Raw genomic sequence first — 23,951 nt, 5'->3', positions numbered from 1 at the left:
TAAAGAAAGTTCTTGCTCAGTGTTTGCTGATGGAATCTGAGATGAATTATCGTCTTGTTGTTCGGTAGGTGCTGTTATTTCAGCTGTATTATTGTCGTTAGGTGTGACGGCACGGGATCTCTGTAGCTGATATTGAGGTTATGTAGTTCCAGCAACTTGAAGAATGTTGGATACAGGAAGCGAAAATAAATCATCATGCTGCTGTGTAGATGGCCCAGCTATGGAAACTGGACCAGGACTTGTCTGCTGATGACTAGGGATTGCAATTGCTGGTTCCTTCATCCAGTAATCCAGCTGGATCCAGCGCATTCTTCGGCCTGCTGGATCCAGCACCAGGTACTGGATCCAGCGCTGCGGATCCGCAAATACTCAATTAACTTTCTAAATAATGGCGAAAAAGTCTACGTTGTCGCGTTGCCGCTTTACTGCGTGCGCTATTGTTCGGCGGCGAGAGTGACGTTGCCGTTCAGTGCAGCATGTGCTACACCCCTCTACACCGCACCGCCCGCCCTTTTACCTCTGCTGATCTAATTGCCAGTTGACTTTCCGCTCTCGCTAAAAAAAGTGTCTTCGCGCTAAATAAAATAAGTAACTCCTCTACTAATCCTGATGCATAATTCTAATTTACAGTCGGTTGTGACGTCAATGAATCACGTGACGGAACGATTTATAATTGTTCGATGACCCTGAAATCAACTGGCGTAGAGGTAGAAAGGGCCTTTTCCGCAGCGGGATATATATGCAATTCATTAAGAAGTAGGTTGGGAGACAACACCATCAATACCATTTGTTTCTTGAGATCCTACCTCCAGAAAAGTCAAAAAAATAACAGAAGTGATTGATTTAATTTTATTTAATCCTTTAAAATAATTTATTCAAGACAAGACTAATATTTTATAACTTCTACTCTAATTCTATTAAGTAAGAGTTTTTAACTTTTATTCTATAAGTGGTTAGTGGGCTAGGCTAGGCAATTTTATTGTGACAATTAGTGAGAAACTGAGACTACCTAGTTAGTTAAATTGTTAATTAAATTAATGAGTATCTTAGATATATGATGATATGAATGTATGTGATTCATGATTGTGATAATAATAACTAACTACTAGACTACTACTAATTACTTACTCACTACTTTACTAACACGAATAATTAAATTAGTCATAAATAACTACAGACTGATATGTAGAGCCTATATAAGAAAACTGGTAAGACTGATAGCCACTTAGCCACTGATTATCCGTCCTTACATTATTATAATATATTCATACAAATTAATTAGTAGAATTACCTTTGCTATTATTTAACTTAAAGATTACATTATAATTACAATCTAACTAAACATTTAAAGTTAATTATCTCTATCTCAAGTGTTAAACCGAACCAAAGTTAAGTTTACTACCTAAATGTGTAAGAAGTTTTACTGATTTATAGTAACCAGTCTAAAAAATAAAAGTTTCTTAAGTATTTTAGAAATATGTTTTATTTCTTAAAAATAACCATAAATTGCTGGATAGATAGATAGATAGATAACACTTTATTGCACCAAAAATACATCTGCGCTGGATCCAGCTGGAATGATGTTGATCCAGCAAAAATCCAGCTGGATTGAAAACACTGCTGGATTGCAGTCCCTACCCTACTGATGACGTTTCTCATTGGAGGTGTCTTCCAGCAGCGGTATGTTTGTAGTCTCCGCAGGCTTGCACTGTACATATAATCGGGAAATATTTCAGGATTTAGAAGCCAAATACGAGTGCTTTTAAATCCGTTGCCTATGTATGTCGTTTTGTCCACGTTATAAAAAACAAAATTATAAAATAAATACAAAGATGATATTTTTAATGGAAAAAGTTATTTAAGTGCAACAACAAATTCTTGAGGGTTGAAATAAATGCTACACAAATAGATAAAATAGCGAAAAACTTACCATCTATACAAAAAACTTGTTGCAAGGAAAAAACTCGTAACGTATCAACGCTTGTCGTCGACCATGGCACCCGGGCGGATGAGAGGAGTGCGTTTACGTTTTGACAGGTTAGTAAAAGCCGCTCGGATAACGTGGTGTTGTGGTCAGTTCCGCACTTGAGACCACCAAATTCGATTTACGTTTCCTATGTCATTTTGTACATATTTCCTCTAATGGACAAATAAAGAGTTAATTAAATTTGCTGTGAGTATAAGCCTTATTCATTGCTTCTAGTTAAGTAGTATTGGGTTCTAGTTAGTATTGATATTTACTTTCCCTGTTCTGTTATATATAAAAGTGGGGAACTATGGCGATCGGTCAAAAAATGACCTCCCGAAAAAAATTTTTTACATGTTTGGACTCAGGGGACCTTGAAATGTCTAGAAATGCAAAAATATTCGGGGTTTTTTCCTGTATATGTAGAGATCTTCGAAGTTTAATAACTGTTTTGTCGAAAATTTTTGAAATTTTGTAAGGAGGATTGTATATTAGGGGAAGTAATGCTGCTAAATTTTGGTGGTTAAAGGTCGAGGGGGTGGGTTGATATAAAGAGTCGCGTGACATATCTCGAGTAGGGTCGGAGTTAATGACGATTTTACTCGTTATTAGCATTTACATTGTTTAAAAATTCATCCTGCCCTCGAAATTAAGCTTTTTGCTACTTTATAGTAATTCATTATGTAAAATCTGTTTTAAAAATAAAATATCAAAACGGATGGCGCCACACGCACTTTTAAATGTTGCCGGAAAAGTTACGTAACTCATTGACGGATTTTTGTAAATAATAATACAGACAAAAAGCGTTTTAATATATTTACGTCGTCGTCTTAGGTATTGTTGTAACAACACAATTATTAACCAAAAAAAATAATTGATATCTAAACAAAAAATTGACCATAAATTCCCACCGTTGTCCGTCCGTCCGACTGTCTGTCCATTTTTAAACTCGAGAATGGAGTTAGAGAGATGAAAGAAGAGACAAGATATGGAAACCATTGGGACAGGAGGCCCAAATGAACTATATATAAACTTTAGATCCAAACCGAATGTCATGTTATTTCAAAAAGTTTCTAACTGTTATATTCTTTATAAATAACAGGTGACAAAAATCAGTGAGTCGTGAATTTGTAGCTAACAATGAAACGACTGGATTCTTATTAACAGACCTTTATGTTAACTTATCACGAACAATAACATCTGTGTTCCTGTTGTTAAAATAATGTAAATAACATTCCTGGGTTTACCGACTTTTGTGCTAATCTGTGACGAATCAATCGAAAACGAAAGAATAAATATTTAATACAGACATGTAGTGTGCTTAATAAGCTCAAGACTCGAATAAATGCTGGTTTATTTTAATCATTTCTATATACTTTAATCGTTGAAACATAAAGTTTGAAGTGTAGAGACAGACAGGCAAATTATATTGGTAATCAACAAGAGAGAAAATATAAATTTAAACAGATTTCCTGATTCAGGATTTAAATCTATTCACTTATAAATCCGAAAAACCATTAGAATTTTAAAATATTATTTCTTTTATACGTGACAGGAAACGTTGGGAAATTAATTACCTACGACAAGAAAAAACTACCCACCTTTCCTGATTTTTCTATTGGTCAGTCAACAGACACGTGATTAAAATAAACGTTTGATTTCTCTTTTATATTTCATCTTAAATGCTTACATTTCAAAGGAAGTGTTCAGATATTGCTTTAAAACACATTGTAAGTCATAATCGCAATTCTCTGTGAATAATTTACGAATTGTAATTCGATTTATTAATTGAAATTAACGGTTTTAATTGAAATTAAATCAATACAATCTCATTTACAGCTGTAAAAAAAAATCGAAAGAGGTAAGTTACTCTCATATTTATTTTTATTTTTTGTATTTATAACAGATAAAATGTTATAAAATTAAGTTAATTTACTTCGTATTTCGTGCCTGCAAGTAGCAAAATTAGAATGAAAAATAGTAAGGTGTCAAATTATAAAATATTGTACATTATTAGATAAGATATGATAAGCTCTTAAATTTATTTAAGCCGTATTCATTAGACTATTTAATTTATACTTAACTGTATATTATAGGACACGTATTATTTACTGCTTTATTATTTTATATTGAAAACAATGCTACTGCCCGAAGGAAAGGCTCTGAATAGCTTTTTGTTTTATATTATTATCGAACTTTCCATCACAATAACATTCAAAAATAACGACTTTTCTGCATTTTAATATTATTGAATCGTACTAAATTAACCATTTTCTCTTTCGTGACAAAAAATATTTCCAAAATTTCATTTTATAAGCTGTTATATGCTTCTTTTATTCAGTCATAAATGTAAAAAAAACAATAGATATAGTGGTTTTTTACGTGGTTCTTAATAATTATTTTACACCTTGTCAGTGTAAAGTATGGACCGATTTTCTTTAATTCAAAATGAGGGTTTATTCAGTTGCTTTTTTTTTTTTAATATTTAGAAAACAAAAAAGAGATCCTTGATGACACTGTCTCTAGATCTTAAATAAAGATAATTATTTATATACTTATGGAATTTTGTTGATTGGGGGGTTGAGATCTACAGCCAGCCAGCATTCACTACTTTGCTGTAATAAATAAATAAATAAATCCAATTATAATATATAATTTTATTGTTTTTCCTCATCAGTATTGATTTTTTAATCAAATAATTGCTTCAAGTATATATAGTTTACATTTTTTATAAGAACATTTATTTATATACAGGAGAAAGAAATTAATTTTCTCCATTATAACTTTATTCTTTAATAGCTAAATTATAATTCTTGATAAAGCCTGTTAATATTATTATTTTTTCTTCCCAATCTTTAAACATATTAATGAAGTAAAGATAAATATTTAAAAATTCAAATAAATACGAGGTAACACGAATGTATTAATCAATTAAACTGGAGTGTGTGGTCTTTTAAATAATAATAATAATAATAATAATAATAATAAAATAAAAATAATATACCGACGTTTTGGATTTTTTTATAAATTTAATAAATATTTTGACTTGGAAGAAATATTTTAATACAGGTTATAAGTTAAATTAGAGATACTTTTATAGGTTATGTTATTCAGAATATGCGTGTTGTTGGAAACAACAATGAAAGTAGTAAAACAATACAACGTACTTTTTCCCTCATTATCATCAAGTAATATTTTGTTGTAGATAAGTTTGAATAAGCTGAATAATTAATTTAGCTAATAGTTTTAAAATAGCTTTCATTTTATCCATTTATTTTTTTATGCTATAAATCTTCGTTTCATACTGGAAAGTGCAATCTTTACGTACAGTGAATACTCAATTAAGAGGTGCTGTGTTCGTGCGCGTGTAAAAATCAATTAAATAAAGAAAATGGGAAGAAAATACCGATATTTTTTCCTAAATATAATATGAAAGGCGCAAAAGTTCGTTGGAAAGTACAGATACAAAACAAAGTCGCCCATTCATACTATGTTTAAGATAATCGACAACTGATTTTTTCGATTTCTGATTCGGCTAGAAGCCGTTTAACTGTTGATAATAGAAAAAAAAAACAAATGAAATTTGTTGACAATTCCAATTTTAACATTCATTAGTTTTAAGATATTAAAATGATTAAGTTGCTACACGTACAGTTTTAAACATTCCTACACTTAAAAATTATCTTACTACCCCCCTTATAGCGAATAAAATATTAGCACATTAATGAGTAGAATGCTTTAAAATATATATTATTAACGTAAATTACAAGAAAATTTTATTATTTATTTATTTATAGAACATTATTTTATTTATTGAATAATGATTATTGCAAGGAGAGTTTTACTCACCTGAGGCAAACTACGTCTGCATTTAACGTCTGAGAATTTATAACACAAGCAATGTAGTTGTTTTTTTTTTCTGCTAAAAATTTATCTAAAATACAGCTGCATCAAGGACAGATGTTGTATCCTTATAGCAAAGTTGGGACGTGAATATCACATAAAGTCTTAACGTTGTGTTTGACCACTTGTCAATAATTGTTCGGAATAAATAAATTTTGTTTGTGTCCTGTGTTGATGAATAATGTTAAAAATTTTCTCGACACACACTGTTTCGTTTAGCATTTCTAACGTTCATTTTTAGCAATGTGAATTGGGATAAGTCGATTCGTGTGGTTAAAAATTCAATAATCGTGTTTACTAAATACTTATAACCTTCGTTAAGTTAAATTGAAATACGTGAAGTTAAAGAAACCTTGATGTCTTTAACTTCAAGCATATACATACTACTTAATAACTAGATTCCTTTCACTTTATCTTCCGTTTAGTTTATTTCCACAGGACTAGATTATCGCCAGCAGAATTAATTCGAGTGTAGCGAGTAGTGTCTTTATATTGTTTGTCTATTTATTATGGAGGAAAGAATACTTCCTGACCTCTTTGATAAAGAATTCTACTTTTTCGCTTCGTCTCGTTCCATTTTTTTATATTTTTCTTTAATGCAGCAAGACGTAAAACGTCATTACTACGTCAAAACTATTATATTTTCCAACAGTTTAGAACACGACGTAAATAGACGTATTTTTAATTAGTGTGAATTTTTGGAGAAAACCTGTTTTACAAATTATTCGGAAATTTTCCTCATCTTTCAATCAGGCAAACACGATATAAAAAAACATTTGATTAATGGTTTACGTGCAGGCTTTTAAATATATATTGTTTGTCTAAACTCAGATACCACGTAGAAATCTCTAGAATAATAATAATAATCGCAATTCTTTTCGAAAAATTTACGAATTATAATCTGATTTTTTAATCAGACTTACAAAAGTTATAGCAGAAAATTATGTTAGTTACTTCATATTACGTGCACGAAAGTAGCAAATTTATAACCAGCAATTGTTTATTGTGACATCGTCACAACGACGGGCTGCAATTTTTAATCATAGTTTTTTTTTTTTTCTTTCTTTTTTATTCAGATCGCCTTTTGTCTTTTGATTTATTTCACATGGTTCGTGCTAGCGTACTTTTCCTGCGAACTGGACAGAATGACCTTCAGACACAGTTTTTCTCTATGTATTTATTGCGATACGTATTTCGGACCTAATAGGTCTCTCCTCACTCGTGACACATAGATCTCTTTGTGGATTTCTAGGCACAGTACTTGCACATACGTTATTAGTTTTATAGTAAAAACTTCTAAACGCATGTACTCGTACGCGAAAAAAATCCACTAAAAGGGTACATTTATCCTGGACACACAAATTTAGAAAGAAATTTCTATTCTATTCGATACAAAAACATGGAATCTGATGAATCCATACTGCCTCGCGATTTTATATACTAGAAATTTACATGTTACGTTCGTATTTCCTTTGAAATTATTACAAGATTGCTGTACAGCAACCTTGTGCTAATTCCCCTTTGTTCATATAGAGATGATTTCTTCTTCCCTTGTAAGGGAACATTGTGCAGTGCTTTCTCCCCTTTGTTACACTTGTCCAGTGACGGCGTGCTATGTAGATATTTGTCTGGATGTATCTTAGAAGTTAATAAACAACAGTTTTCCTCCGGCTGACAAATATGAGATAGTTTTTTTAATTTTTTACTCCCTGTCTACTAGGAAACTCTCTCCCATAATTCATGTATCCGTAGGCCTGTATTTTCGTTTATTCGTTTAGTATTATCCATTTTTATACTTTCTAAATGTTCGAATAGTTTTCTTTCAAACATATTTTCATTGCGTTTTTGAACTTTAGTATTTTCTTTTATTGTTTTATACACGTACGCCTAGGGATATACGAAGAAATCCACAAAGAGGTCTATGTATTTCGACTGAGAAGGGACCTATTGGGTCGGAAATGCATATCGTAATCATTATATAAAAGAAAATTATATCTGAAGGTCATTCTGTCCAATTTAATAAGTCCGTCTATAGGAAAAGTGCGCTAGCACGAAACATAGGAAATAATTGTTTTAATATATTTAATTTAAAATATATGCTCTCTACCTCAAATTAGTAGTGTCTCGCCTCTGTATATGAAACCTTTCCTTTAAAATATATATAGAAGGTCGTCTCCGTAACTGGAAATTGTTTTGTTTTTTGAATTCACTGGTGTTTGTAACGACGGAACACAAAGACAATTTTGTAGTTTCGGTAACTTTGTGTCTCGAAGTTCATCTCTCTAACTCAGTTCTCGAGATTAAAGAATGACAGACGAGCTTATAACGTATTATAGGTTATTAAATGATCCGTCCTCTTTACTGTTTTATTATTTTATATCAAGTACAATTATTATAGAAAATTCTATCATTCTACTGCAATAAGCAATTCAAGAATAACGAAGTTTCTTCGTTTTTCTATTGTTATATTGTAGGTCAAATAAACAACTTTACATTTGCGATAATAACGTATCATTAACATTTAATCCGATTACCTTGAGTTATAAACTAAAGAAAATCTAATTAATTTAGAATAATTGAAAGATTTAGAAAAAAATAATTCGTGAAAATTTGAATAATATTTTAATTATTCAGGCCATTTTATATAAGAGAGAGAGAGAGAGAGAGAGAGATAAAGACGATTGTAGTCACACGTGATATACGTGAAATATATGAATGAATAGTAAAATTCTCAAAGAAACGGTCGACGTTAATTGTATTTTGTATGTTTCTTTTTTTAATATTATATCGTCGGTTTTTAAATTTGTCTCTAGTTGGAAGATTAAAAAAGGATTTGAACTGATCTAGAATTATTTGTATGGTCAAAACTTTGTTTTAATTAAATACGTGAGGTTTTATTGGAAATTTTCTCTATATAATTAACCTTTAATTATCTTCGTCATAGTATTAATTGTTAGTGAAATTTCTAAATAAATTTTAACTTTTATAAAATCAGAAAATACGAAACTTGTTTTCAATTTGAATTTCATGTTATTGGATTAGAAATTTTAAAAAATTTGTCAACTTTCCTTAATTAAAAACGGAATTTATTTAATTTATTTCACGCTTAAGACACGATTAAATAATAAATTTGAAGCCTAACCGGAATAGGATATTATCAGTTTTTCTATTTATTAATAGGAAAATTAAATAAATAAATTAAATTAATTCCGTTCTTAATTAAGGAAAGTCGTCACATGTGTTTTTTTTTCTAACCCAATAACAGGAAATACAAATCGAAAACAGGTTTCGTATTTTCTGATTTTATAAAAGTTAAAATTTATTTAGAAATTTCATTAACAATTAATACTATGACGAAGATAATTAAAGGTTAATTATATAGAGAAAATTTCCAATAAATATTTAATTAAAACAAAGTTTTGACCATACAAATAATTCTAGATCAGTTCAAATCCTTTTTTAATCTTCCGACTGGAGACAAATTTAAAAACCGACGACATAATATTAAAAATACACATACAAAATACAATTGACGTCCACTGTTTCTTTGAGAATTTTACTATTCATTCGTATATTTCGCCTATATCACGTGTGACTACAATCGTTTTTATCTTTATAAGATAAAAACGATTGTAATCACACGTGAATTTTAATATTTGAACATTTTATATTCGCATATAAAACTTTAATTAAATAGTTAATTAATTTACAATTGCGTTTAAATATCTTTTGTATGTTTTTATATTTAACAAAATTGTCTATAATTGGGTTGTAATTTAAAAAAATTGTAGATAAAAATTCCCCATTGTCGTCCGTCCGTCTTTCCTTAACATCGAGAACGGAGGTATATATATGAAAGACGAGATCAGATAGAAACACTTGGGGCAGGACGACCCGATTAATTATACATGAACTTCCTGTTTGCATCGGAAGTCACGTTTATTTCAATTCAAAAATGTTCCCCTGAAAGGAGTTAGATAAATCACCGACATGATTCTGTTGATAAAGGAAAAGTATGATGTACAGGGGCAAGCCACTACTATATTTAAATTAAATACATTAAAAATACGATTCAAAATTGCAGTCCAGACGACGTCACAATGAATAATTGCTCGTATTTTTTTTTATAAGAATACAGTAAATATATATTATATTTATATGCAGGAAAGACTTTCTTTCGTAAATTGTTTTTATTGTCAAGGTTTTGCTATAAATTCTGTAAATATTATGATTTAAATTAATTGAAACTTCAAAAAACACACCCGAATGCATATTTAAAAACTACTTAAAATACTACTTTAGTTTAAAAGTGCGATTAATAAATATTAACAATGGAAAATATATTTTCTTAAATAAATAAATTTTTTCTACTTCAAGCAATACCTTGTTGTATATAACCTTGAGTAAGCTGAAACTGATTAGCATTCAATTAGATATAATTTTAAACTGTCCTCCGTTTGATGGATGTTACTTTCTTTCAATCGAACAATACCTTTTGTTAGTACATTTTTTCAAGCATTTTCTTCAATTGTTTGATTTATATCTTCGAATTTATATTTCCGATCGTATATCTTTATAGTAAATTTATAATTGTAAAAAATTCACCGAAAAGCAACCATTTCGAAGAATAAATTACAGTAAAAAATGGCTGCATTCAGCAGACAAAATTTTCTGACGAACACCCCCTATAGAAGGACTACTTCCGAGCGCGTGGAGTGTGTTGACGTCATAGTTAATGCGAATTTCATTTACACTATCTTTAGTTACAACTGATCAAAAATGGCTGTCCTGTAGACAGTTTAATTAATTACGATTTTAAAGCCGAATTGCATCAGACTATATCGCAACTGCTATTGATACAATTGTTAATTAAATGCTAAGTAATCTGACACTAAAATTTAATTATTTGCATCTAAAATAAGAACAGATGTATCCTTATAGAGAAGTTAACGTGAATAGGCCTACTACAAAAATTTTTAACGTTGTGTTTGTTACTTGATTGTTCCGCACTAGTAAATTGTTAGGAATAAAATACATTCCATTTGTATCCTCTATTCGACAGTAACATTAATAATTTTGTATTTTCAGACATCGTACTAGACACTGGGCTTTATTTTCTTATGTACTGTACTTTACAGTCTTTAAACTAATTGTTCAAAGTGTCAATTGGAACTTATAACAATTAGTTTAAAGAATGTAAAGTCAAAATATAACATAAATGAGGGCACGGTTTCAACACAGAGAAGATTCAACACACTCGGTTTCATTTAGCATTTCTAACGTTAAATTTTAGCAACTTAAACCCACAGTGAGTAAAGCTATATTTAGTACATTCTGTTTCTTTGTAATGTGAATTGGGGTAGAGTCCATTCGTATGATTAGAACTGCAAGGATCGTATTTACTAAATAAAAAGTAATCTAAAACATTTACGTCTAGTTTACAAATGTAGAATTTTACATAAAATCCGATGTTTGACTTGATCTCTTAAAGCAATGTCATATGTTTAAAAAGACGTAATATAAGAAGTTTTATAGTTAATTAATATGGGATTTTTTAATATAGCAAGTTTATCCATGCCTATGTTTTACAGAGTAGAAGTTTTCACTTATATGTTATATATATTTATTATTTACTCTCGTGTAGATAAATGAAGATAGTTAAAGTAGAAACAAATGAACATAGTTACAGTGACTTAATAGATCAATTGTTCTAAATTTCATATATTTTGCAAAAAATGCTGAAAATGCCTTTGTGAGATAAGCAGAGGGTCAGGGGGAAAACCTCGCTGACCACTTACGCTGCACGGGTTGGTAAAACCCGACCTCGTTGTCGTTGATGGCTAGGAGGGCAAAAAGTGACTGGGGAGGTGCGTCAGTAAGTCGACAGGCATCCTTACTTTGACAAAAGACAGGTTTTACAAATAACAATAAAGGTTTATTAACTAACAAAAGCAACATACAATAAAGATACACATAAAATGAAGATATACAGATAACTACTGCTAAAATGCGGATAAAATATCCCTATCGCTAACCGCGATCTAACCAATAAATTAGTCACGTGCCTAACTTCGAGTGGGAGAGAGTTTACAAAGATTACGTCGATATACCTTAATATGTGGTCCGATGACAGTATGCGACGACCTCCTGGACTATGGAAGCTGGAATCCGTCTTATGTCTGGGACTGGAAACACTGGATTCAGACCTTCCTGGATGATCGCGCTCTTTCCAGAGTCGATCGGGTTTTTATACAATCGTTGTTGGCACTGAGCCAGTCTATTATGTTCGATGACTAATTTGCTGACTCGCGATGACTTGGACTTTTGTTTTCTCTCTCTGATCGGATCGGATTTGTAATCAACATCCGATCAATTTCCTATCGAACTTGCGGGTCATGAACCCCTTTAAACTCTCGAATTTACGCTCTCAAAACCTGCGGGCTCACATTACTCTCAGTTTTCTTTAAAATTATACATCCTTTTGGACAGTATAATTTTAACATTTTGCTTTACACTCTCTCCAGACCGACAAATGTATCCTATTCTTACGACTAGAGTACAAAAGAATTCCCAATGACATTATTAAAATTTGGATGGGCATCATTTCGCGTGACGATCTCAACAACTCAACGCGTAACATCTAAATCCGTAATTTTTTCGATAGCACGTCTCAGAGTGTCCTTGAAACGTTCATTGTTCTACTGTCACAGTTCTTAGCGACGGAGGTGTCTGTTGTGGGTTGATGGTTGCTATGTTAATCACTCGGATGTCATACGTCAATCACTTGGACGTTGACCTTGTCCTAACGTCGGTGGTAACTCGCTACGGCTGGTTTCTGCTGAATTGCCCAGGGTTGGATACCGGACTTGCAGTGTTGACTTGCCTTGTGTACAGTCACTTCCACATGAGTTTCCAGTCACAGAATAATCACACAATAATAAAGAGCTAAGTTACAAAATTGGTTATAATGAACTCTCTCTCACAAATAAAAAGTTGATAATATCCTGAAGCTAAGCCTATGCTAGAGCATGCGCTTTCCTAATTTCGTTGCCCAAATTTTGGATTTGCGACAAGTCCCGAAGGAATGGTGCTTAGCTTGAGGCATTGGCGTCGTGGGACGAATCGGAAGTGGGATATAACTTTGTCGTCGTTGTGCGTTCCTTTCGGTTATTTTTGCTGTTCGTGCTGGGTTGTCTGCTGAGGAGACCAAAGTAAATCATTAAAAGTCGAAGCACTTGCATAAATTTTCCTAAACTTGGTCGAAATTCTTTCTCTGGAGAAGTTTCTGGTTCCGATCTGGTATTGTTGCTCTGTAGATCTTCCGACTCAACTTCTCCGATCTCGACGTTGATTCGTCTGGTTTCGGATTTAGTTATCTTTCCTCGGTCATGATTTCTATCCGCTGGAGGAGGTGTTGCACGTATTATTCGGATTCGATTCGGCTCCTTGACTTTCGCTTCCGTAACTTGAGCGGGATCTAATTGTTGCTGGCTGATTCGAGGTGCTGAGTGCATAAAGCGGAGTACCGATGTTTCGTCTGCTCGGTTGGTCAAATTGGTTTTACCTCTTGTCTTCTTGGAGTTTTTCCACGAACAAAAGTGGACTACCTTTCCGTTGGGCAAAAGAATTCGTTCGTTGTCCCTGTCGAGCGTCAAATTTTCCTGCTGGAGGAGGTCCTTTCCGATTACCCTCTCACATGGGTAATCGGATGCTCTAATGCTATTTTGGGTCTTACGATCTTACATGGTATGGAGAACTTGTGTCCCCTTAATTTGAAAATAGGTACTGCCAGACCAATGGTTTGGGTTACCTTTCCGTTCAACCCTTTTATCTTCCCTTTTGATTCGAAGTGGACTGGAGCTTTATTCATAAGTCTATTGGCTACTTCCTTAGATAACAGCGTCTCATTTACGTTAGGATTAACAATAAATTTGACTGGTACATTATTGACATACCCTAAAATGAAGGGCTCCCACTTCACTTGTGTCCGTGCAGTTCGAATGACGCCTTTCCACCTGTCCTTCGCAATGTTCGATGAGCTAATTTGCTGACTCGCCCCCAAAACCTGCGGGCTCACATTTTTGACCGAGATCAGTGTAACGACGGCCATGACATTACTGGAACTGGATTTTCGGAGTAGCAAAGTGACTATATTAAATACAGAAAATTTTGAAAGATATCCTATATTAATTCATTTATCGGTATCAGAACTATTGGCTAACAGCCAATTACTGGTTTTAACAAAGAAGACGAAGAAATTAAAGTTATAAGAAACAAATATTACTCATGTTAACATAAATATAGACATTACATAAAAGGAACAGAGCATAATACAATAAAAAATGCCGAGCTTAAAAGTATTTTGCAATTTCATTTATAATAAGTACATTATTTATGTAAGTTATCAAAACTAATCCAATTTAAATTTCTAACAATATGAACCCCTAAATGTTTTATACTGTCGTTATTACCATCTTTATTGAATGTTTACCGTCGTTTCTTGCCCTTTCTTGATTTTATTCGTGTATAGTATACTTTGATTTTGTATAATTTATCTTATTGGACTATGAATACACCTTCCGTTATACAGCGACAGAAGATGTATTGATAGTTCATTAAGTATTTATAAGCTGAGTTTGATATTTGATTAGTATAATTTATCTTTAATTTGTTCGCATATTTTCCCATAGTTGATAATGTAGATTCATTCGAGTTATTACTTTGTGGAAACCTTCACTAGTTTTCTTTACGATTATATTATCTATACAAATAATTATATTTTTATTTTGTATGTAACTAAATAGGTCATTTATAAAATCTTGGATAATATAGGTCCAAAACTGATTTTTTAAAAATAATTTTTAAAGAATATGATTGCCCTGATTTTACTACCGATCCATGCAGCATTAGTATTTTTGTATACAATATTTGCCAGCATTTAGTTTGAATTTTCACGCTGAAAATAAATCTTTGCAACCAGGAAAGTCCTCCGACTTATACAACGGGTTACGCAAATGCAAATCTTAACAGATTTAAAAACTTTTATTAAAAATAATAATAATTTTTACATAAGCATGTAGAATAAAGAAAGCAAATGAACACTAGCCAACTGAAATGTTGACAGAAAGCGCGACCATGGGCACGTAGCCAGCAGCTAAGGAGACAATGTTTGACAGAGAATGGTAAAGATGGACAAAACACGATTTCACAAGGGCACAAAGCCAGCTGATACCGCGTTACAATATTTACAATGAGGCGCGTGTCCATGGGCACAGTGCCAGCTAAGAGTATTAGATTTACAGGAGTAGAAGATTTTGGAGTACAAGGAGCCATATTAGTCTTAAGCTTCTGGTTGTAAACGGGCGAACGGACTTGGTCTTGTTTGAGAATGGTAGTTGTTGTAGTTGTTGCCGCTGAGGTGATTGATGTACATTTCGCGGCTTGCCCGGATAGTTTCGCTGACCATCAGCATCTTCATGATGACCGCGTATCTCCTTGGAATTGCCAGACGCCTGATGATTGCTTCGTTTGCGGGGTCCCAACCGCCCAAGGCACCTATGATAAATGCGTCAGAAAAGGTATTAAAACCCTTACCTCTCAAGTAGGACACTAAGTCCCTGTATTTGTTGACTTTTGCCGATCTTGCTTTGGTGAAGGCATCCTCGCCATTTTCAAAAGGTACCCTACAATCGCTGTATACCACTTCACCGTGACTCTAGTAAGAGGTTTTATATAGATCCCGTTATCCATATCCATTTTTCTTTGAGCAATATAATATACAGTATATATATATATCATATACTGGAAGATGCTACTCTTAGTGCCAATGAGAACGGTGTGGCCTTAGAAACATTCCGCTGTAGATTAGCTAATTCGTCATATATTATGTAAATTTCAATTCTAGTCCACAGATAGTCTACTAGTGGTGAACTTGTAGGATGGGTATTGGCTAAACAGAATTTTGAACTAAAAATTATAAGGTCAGCGTAAACATTTCTTCAAATGTTCTGCTGCATCAGTAACTTATTTAAGGATTTAGACGACTCCTTTAACTTAGTTTAAGCAATGAGCCACTGACAGGCGAACCCACCAACTTATGATATAAAAAGGGCTTACCGAATGTCTATACCTCTGCCTTTATGTTTGTTTTTGGGATAGCCCCTGTTTTGATTCTATGTTCCCAAAATGGGATTTATTCATATTTGTTTTATAGTAAAATTACCAAATTAAAAAGTAAATTCTCATTTTCGTAGTACATGTTATTTTAAAGTGAATTGCAAAATATTTTATTTGCCTGAATTTTCGGGAAAACTTTGACCCGACTTACAATTTAAAGTATTCAAATAAAACATTAATTTTGTTAACGAGTACGAAAGTAAATACTTGGTGTCCGAGAAAACTCTGCATTATTATATAATTTCATTTTAAAAAAACACTATCGAAATGTGGTTTGTGATGGAAAAAATTAATTCAAAAAGTCTTTTCTATTACGAAAATTAATACAAAAGCTGAAGTTGTTTTGTATACATTCAGTGAAACTCAACACGTGCTGTTCTAGTTACCTGAAGTACAGTATATCCAATCGATAACTGATTTATTGCTAAGTGTTGTTTAGCATTTTCTGTGTAACATTGGAGATTGCAAAAGAGATTGCAAACATGTGCTTGCAATGGCTTTCACATAGCCCCAGTAACAAATATCCAGTGGGGTTATATCGGACGATCTAGGGACCAGGTTGTTGGTTCCTATGACCAATATATCATCTAGGAAACACTGTATTAAGCAAATTACGTAAGGAATTGTCAAATGAGAAGACGAATCGTTCTGATGAAACAATACCTAGCAGTTTAAAAGCAATTCACCCATTACCCCACATATCTTCAACTACTAATTTATCTTTCATATTTTTTATTTGAAATCGTTATTGACAATAACCATAAGTTGTTTAGTATTTTTCAGTAATTTTAGAAATTAATCTTGAAACATACTCTTTACTATATAAATAATAATGACAATATATTAAATAATTTAATTTTTCAGAATTGACATGAAATTGAATTATTTGAATGTTACCTTATCAAAGAGACTTAAAGAATTAGGATTACTTATTGGTAGAAATCCTTCTTACTTTGTCATCATTCCGGTGTTTGTATCCATGGTGTTAGCGACGGGTCTTAGCAAGTGGCACGAAGAAAAGAACCTTAAACATTTATTTGAACCCAAGAACACGAGACACGTTACTGAAGAAGACTCCATAGAAAAACTATTTCCAATGAATCTGTCTTCTGGTGCATACATGGAAAGGATGAACAGAGAACCCAATATAGCAATAGTCCTAGTTACAGCCAAAGATAAAGATACTGTGTTTCGAAGAGACGTGTTTCGAGAAATTATTGAATTGGATAAAATTATTCAAAATATAAAAACTGAAGAAAATTTCGCATACAAAGATTTATGTGCAAGAAACAACAAAAGATGCCTTGAGAATTCCATTTTGTTAATGAGTGATGGAATCCAAATGATGGAAAACGAAACTTATTCCATCAAATATCCTTTAAGCAAGAAAGGTAAATACGATTTTGAATTAATGAGTTTATTTTTAGGAGGAGTCGAAACAAATGAAGAAGATTACGTAAAAAGCGCGAAAGCTTTGCGCCTGTATTATTATTTAAACGATAATTCGAAACTTCAAAGAAGAAGAGCAAAAGAGTGGCAATATTTGTTTTTGGATCTTATTGAATCCAGTACTTTTAAGTACATAATCGTCGATCGATATACGTCGATTACAATCGAGGAAGAATTGTCTAAAGTCGTGAATCGAGTATTTCCTCGAATACCGATTGCAATGTTAATAATAGTAATCTTTTCAATGCTGACATGTCTGTATAACAGTTGGATCGAGAGCAAACCTTGGATCGGAGTCATTGCATTAATATCCGGAGGAATGTCTTTGGCTTCGTCATTTGGATTGGTCATGTATTTTAATACACCGTTTGTGGCTCCTGCTGGATCTATACCGTTTTTAATTATAGGTAAGAACAAAAAATTATTTAAAACTATACAATATCTTGATTTTTACGCCTAACTAGTGTAGTTATTCATTTTTAATTTAATAATATAAATCTGGTAAATTAAGTTAAAAATCGAGTACTGTGTTTTACAGCATATAACTATTAAATAGATTATATTGTACTGTATATAACATTACATTATTTACATATTCTTATATATAAATATGTATATTAAAGAATATAACAGAAAAAGAAAACACAGACATTTATATAACATTATTAATATTATATGATAATTATAAAGGGAAGCGTTTAATTCATAGTTTCTTGTACAATAAATATTATAATAATGTAATAAGAATTTAATAATATAACAATTGTAATTAAGAATGAAATATTGTTCAGCATATATAAATTTAATACTGTCATCTTCACGTCCACTAAAATAAGGACAAAAATCTTTATTACGAATAAATGTTCTACGAAGATTTGGACGATAAAAATTTGTAGAACAGATAATATTATGAGAAATTTAAAAAGAAAATCTAGCAAAGATTTGCATAAGTTTCCATGCTCCACCAGGAAAGTTTGCAACATGCTCGGAAAACTCTCATAGTTTAACTCTAAATCTACTAGATGCATATTTTTATTTATTATTAAACAGTTTTTTTTATTATTACACTATTTATTATAAAAAATGGCATTGAAACTAAATAATCTATTCATACTCGATTATAGAATCTCACTTTCTTTCCACTCGAAAATTAGACCTGTTATACTTTATTTGCATTACAACGTACCTGTACGTACCGAAACGACAGATTGATAGTGAGCATTATTGAAAACATTTAATAATTTTAAAAACGTATTTTACTATTTCGTCAACCGAAAAATTATTTTCATAATACTTATATTATGCGTGTTTTCAACCATTATTTTATTTTATTTTAATATTTTTTAAGGAAAATAATTCAAACACGAAAGAAAACCCGCTTGCAATCAATTTCGTTCACCACTTAAACTAGCGTTTTTGACCGGGACAGTGGGAATTTATAGGTTAAACCTATGAATTCCCACTGTCTTCTGCCTGTATGTTTGTCTATTGTCTGTCCTTCCTTAATCTCGCGAAAGGTGTTAGATAGATGAAAGTCGAAACCAAATGTGGAAAGCTTACAGACAGAAAGCTCAACATTCTGTATAGGACCTACCGATATAAACTGGAAGTAACGTGAATTCAATTCATAAATTTTTTCCTTAAATGGAGTTATATAGATGACTGGCATGACTCTGTTGCTTACAGGAAGAGTACAATGTACAGTGGCAAGACAATACTAATTCGAAATAGAAAAAAATATATATTTTAAATTAAATAAATTGAGAGTATGATTAAAAATTTGTTGTATAGATGTTTAATAAAAAACGTTTTGTGCATGTAAGTGAAGACGATAGTTTAGCTTATTATGTATTACAAAATTTATATTAGTTTAGTTGAATTCGCATGTTATTCAGTATAAAATTATTTTTGAAACTGTATCTTAAAAATTATTTAATATTTTTCGTTTCAGGAATAGGCATGGACGACGCTTTTGTATTTTTCGCTGCTTGGAAAAAGACCGATCCACAGAAGAACGTACCAGACAGACTCTCAGAAGTTTATTCAGAATCCGCCATTTCTGTTACTGTAACTTCTGTAACGAATTTCATAGCTTTCACTTCAGGTCTGTTTACCCCTTATAGAGCCATATCTCATTTTTGTTTATACGCATCGATTGCTGTTGTCTTCTGTTACATTTATCAGATAACGTTTGTTGGTGCATGCATGGCACTCTTTGGATATGTCGAGAAACAAGGGAGACATTCTTTATTCTTCACGAAAATAAACGCAGAGAAAGGTAAATAAAACAATGAATATATCAGTAAAAGGACGTCATATGATAAGGATTGTTTCTATCGTTGTGAGAGTGATTACGACTAAATAATGATGAAATGATAGGGCACTTTATACTGCATACAGTACTAGAATAGTAGACGTTTTGACTGAGTGGAAATCGCGTAAAAATAAAAAGAGCTTTTCTTTAACATGTCTAGGAAGAACTTTTTTGAAAAATTTATTTCGAATCTTTCTATTTTTTAGATAATAAAATAAAAATTGGTTAATGAAATAAAGACATTTAATAGACGATTTTGAGATAAAGACGTGCGCCTGAAAGAGATAAATAAAAACTGGGAGTTTGGAAAGTTGTAGAATGGGTTTGAGTAAAAAATAATTTATTAGGGTTGATAATAGAAGAAAGAAATTTCTATGTTTCATACAAGAATGTAGAGATATGTTTAACGTTAAGGCTCAAATGTCTGATAATTCTGTGTCTTTGAATGAAATTTAGTAATTAAGTACAGCTTTTAAATAACGTATACGTCTAATGAAAACCTATAATATCAATTCAATTTTCTTTCTATAAACAAAACTAAATGTGTTATTTTTAATGTTGAATTTACTTTAAGTTCTTACCGGAGCAAATACTATCACGATAATATTATCCTCAAAATATCTACTAATTGTCTTTATTTCATTAACCAATTTTCATATATTATCTGGGTTGGAAGAGATTCAAATAAATTTTTTAACAGAAAAAACGGTTAATGTTACCTATGGTTCGAAAATGGCGGTTCATCTCTGATTACAGCAAATAGAAGAAAGGAAACAGTGGGGATGCACGTTCTAACCTAACCTAATCTATTCTAATAATTTCGTTGGTAATAATTATGGTAATTTATTAGAATAGGTAAGGTTAGATTAGGTTAGAACGTGCGTCCCCACTGTTTCCTTTCTTCTATTTGCTGGAATCAGAGACTAGCCGCCATTTTGGAACAATAGGTAACATTAACCGATAAAACTCCTCCAGGGATATAAAGTTAAAGAAAATCAGTTTTTAGTTTTTATTCTATTTCCACCAAGTGAAAAATTTTGATATAATAATTTATTAAGATTTATTCGAAGTCGCTCTCACAATCATATAAAAATATCCTTTTGAAATGACGTGGTTTCTAAAAAAATATTGATAATAATGTTTCTTTTAGAAAACTCTGTTTGGATTCGAAGAATACTCTTCACAACAGAGTCTTGGAAATCTACTAAACACACTTCCGCTCCAAGTTCATCATTTTGGATGCAACTCGGTAATATTTTATCATTGTGGTACGTCAAGATTACAATTCTCTTCATAATGGCAGGATACGTGACTGTTGGAGTGTGGGGAGTGACAAAAACAGATATTATAGGATCTCTTAGTTACATTTCTGCGTACGATTCATATTTTGTGCAATATCATAATAATATTTATAAACATTTCAACCATTACGAAAACAGAATCCAAATCGTTGTCGATCAAGAAATAAATTATGCAGATGTGGAAATTCAGAATCAAATAGAGAATCTTTTCTCCGAAATGGAGAGAGAGGGATTAATTGCAGATTTCCTTACCGAGTCTTGGCTCCGAAGTTTCTTGAAATTCGTCAAAGACGATTCAATGGTTACTATTGTAAAGTCGTACAATATGAGCGACACAAAAGATTTTATTGCAGTTCTTCGCCGAATGTTTCTACGTCATCCTTATGCACAACGATTTCGTAATGATATTGCATTTAACTCTGACTATACAGCTATCGTGGGAAGCAGATTCCTTTGTCAGACTGATTCCACTAACGAAGAAAAATTATTCTACGTGACTTTACACAAAATAAGAAAAGTCACTGATAAAATGCCAATCAGAGTGTTTCCGTATCACTTCTTGTATTATGCCGCCGATAGCAATGACTTACACGTAAAATTTACTATACAATTGTTGAGTACTATTGTGATAATTGTAATTTTTGTGTGTTTCGTTTTCATGCCAGACGTTGTCGTCACGTTTTCGGTTGCTCTTTCTATTATTACTATAGAAATTTCTACCTTGGGTTACATGGCTCTGTGGAATATTGAATTGGCTCCGGTGTCTATAATCATCTTAGTCATGTGCGCCGGTTTTTCGGTCGATTACTCTGCTCATCTGTCTCATGCTTACAGATATTGCGACTTTGAGGATCCCAATGAACGTCTTCGTCACAGCATCGATTTAATAGGATTCGCAATATTTCAAGGTAGTGCATCAACAATAATTGCCGTGTTACCTTTAGCCATTCCGTTGTCTTATATATTTATTACAACTTTTAAAATCATCTTTTTGGTTATTTTGTTATCTTTCATTACTGCTCTGATATTTTTACCGGTAATTTTATCGGTTCTGCATTACGTGAATTCAAAAATGTTTTGTATAGAAAAGAAAAGGAGTGAAAATCTGAATCATAGAACTGAAGGACAGACAAATGTCGCATTTCATTCGTCAGAAATTGCTATATAATTATCGTAATACTTGTGTTTGTATCTTTACATTAAATGCGGTTCATCAACGAATTATGTAACACAATATAGTAATTACACATTAGATTTTGGGGTTTTCAAATTAATTTTTTATATTTAAAAAATAAGACAATGTTTAAATTATTACATATTTCAATAGTCTACATAAAGAAGTTTATTCAAATATAATTACATGAATATATAAATTTTAATTGGTGAATTGAAATGTTAATGTAAATTGCATGAAAGCAAAATTCATTTCTTTTTGAAAAGTGTTAATAAAGTTTTCTTTATTTTATAAAATAACATATAACCCGTTAATACATAAATTTATTAACGGGTTATATAAAATAAATAAATAAATAAAAAATAATATATATTGAAATTAATTAAAAATATCAATAATATAATTTAGTATTAATTAATTTTATATAAATAAAAAATTGTTTTACTTGTGTTTCCGATAGAATTCTTGTAAAATGCAATTTCAAAATGAATTTAATTTAATTTATTTTAATACTTTCAAACAAAATATATAATTAAATTGATACGTACGTAACAAAATGAAAAAATTGAGAACTTTAAGGAAAAAAGTCACACAAGCACAATTCTATTTTAAAATTTTTCTAGAAAAAACACATAAATTGTATTTACATCAAATTCGAAGATCGAAATCTGCTTCTGATATTTGTGAAAGTTTTAAAATTTACAAAAGAAACAAGCTTTTTTATTCTACCTTTATTTATCGTTAGCATCGTTTTATTTGTACGTACAGTATACAGAAGGTAGAATAAAAATATAAATTCGACCTATGGCATTCTCTGATTTGCCAATAGTATTGTACTATGTTTAAAAAACTATAATTAAGTATTGAGTACTTCATTTTTCATATTTCAAAACTTTATTTATTGATATAATGTTTATAAATTGACTGAAATAATATAATATTGAACTACTTATTTTTAATCAAGGTGTGATTCACATTATCTGGTGAATGTTTCATCTAATTTTTACATATTAATAAATTAAATTCCATTTTACTTATATAATATAGTTTTCGAGATTGAAAATCTATAATTTTTCTATTGTTAGTTCTTTAAATTATAATATTCAAGTGAATATCTTGAATATAAGTGAAATCTTTCAAAAGTCACATAATACTTTCATCTGCTTGTAAGGATAAAAATTGTTCTTACAACATTCAAAAGTTTTAATTCTATTAAAAGAAATTCTACTTTCTCGTAAAAATGAATTGAATCTTCGATTATTCCAATATATAAAAAACGGCGATGTGTATGATCCTAAAAATTATAAGGCTATATCTTTGGTTCCTGTAATTGGAAAACTATTTACGTCTTTATTAAATAAAAGATTAAAAGATTGGATTATTAAATATGATATTTTGTGTCAGGATCAAGAAGGTGCCAGGATCAAATATTTGTATTAAATGCATTGGTGCAATTGAATTCAAAAAATTAAAGAGAAAAACTTTTGATATCGTTAGTATATATTTTGTCAACGTAGACATTAATTATTAATTAATAGGACAATTATACTGGTTTTAAGGTTTTACGGAAGAATTAAGGAAAAAGTTATTTAAGAAAACAGACTTTCCTTATTAAGCTACCTGTACATATACATCGATTCACATCTGTGTTTCGGGCTATCACGCCCC

General features: G+C 31.3%; 2 protein-coding genes across 2 annotated transcripts in view; one reads left to right on the top strand and one right to left on the bottom strand.

Moving 5' to 3' along the window:
- The window catches only part of LOC136980946 (patched domain-containing protein 3-like), a 151,557-nt gene that overhangs the window by 21,849 nt on the left and 105,757 nt on the right, over positions 1-23,951 (bottom strand). The gene's annotated exons all lie outside the window — the stretch shown is intronic.
- LOC136980982 (patched domain-containing protein 3-like) lies at positions 7,868-22,463 on the top strand. Its single transcript, XM_067277182.1, has 4 exons — positions 7,868-7,909; positions 16,910-17,901; positions 19,446-19,772; positions 20,959-22,463. The coding sequence occupies exons 2-4, from the start codon at positions 16,917-16,919 to the stop codon at positions 22,275-22,277; spliced, it is 2,631 nt and encodes an 876-aa protein (XP_067133283.1). The 5' UTR covers positions 7,868-7,909; positions 16,910-16,916; the 3' UTR covers positions 22,278-22,463.

This window comes from Centruroides vittatus, unplaced genomic scaffold, assembly GCF_030686945.1.
Source record: "Centruroides vittatus isolate TY-2023 unplaced genomic scaffold, ASM3068694v2 contig_738, whole genome shotgun sequence".
Lineage (NCBI taxonomy): Eukaryota > Metazoa > Arthropoda > Arachnida > Scorpiones > Buthidae > Centruroides > Centruroides vittatus.
This window is presented reverse-complemented; position numbering and strand designations above follow the sequence as displayed.

Bases quoted from the DNA above. Each gene is read 5' to 3' on its own strand.
- LOC136980982 (XM_067277182.1), top strand. From the start codon at position 16,917: ATGAAATTGAATTATTTGAATGTTACCTTATCAAAGAGACTTAAAGAA. The intron at 17,902-19,445 runs GTAAGAACAAAA...TTTTCGTTTCAG, and splicing joins TATACCGTTTTTAATTATAG to GAATAGGCATGGACGACGCT. The intron at 19,773-20,958 runs GTAAATAAAACA...TGTTTCTTTTAG, and splicing joins GAAAATAAACGCAGAGAAAG to AAAACTCTGTTTGGATTCGA.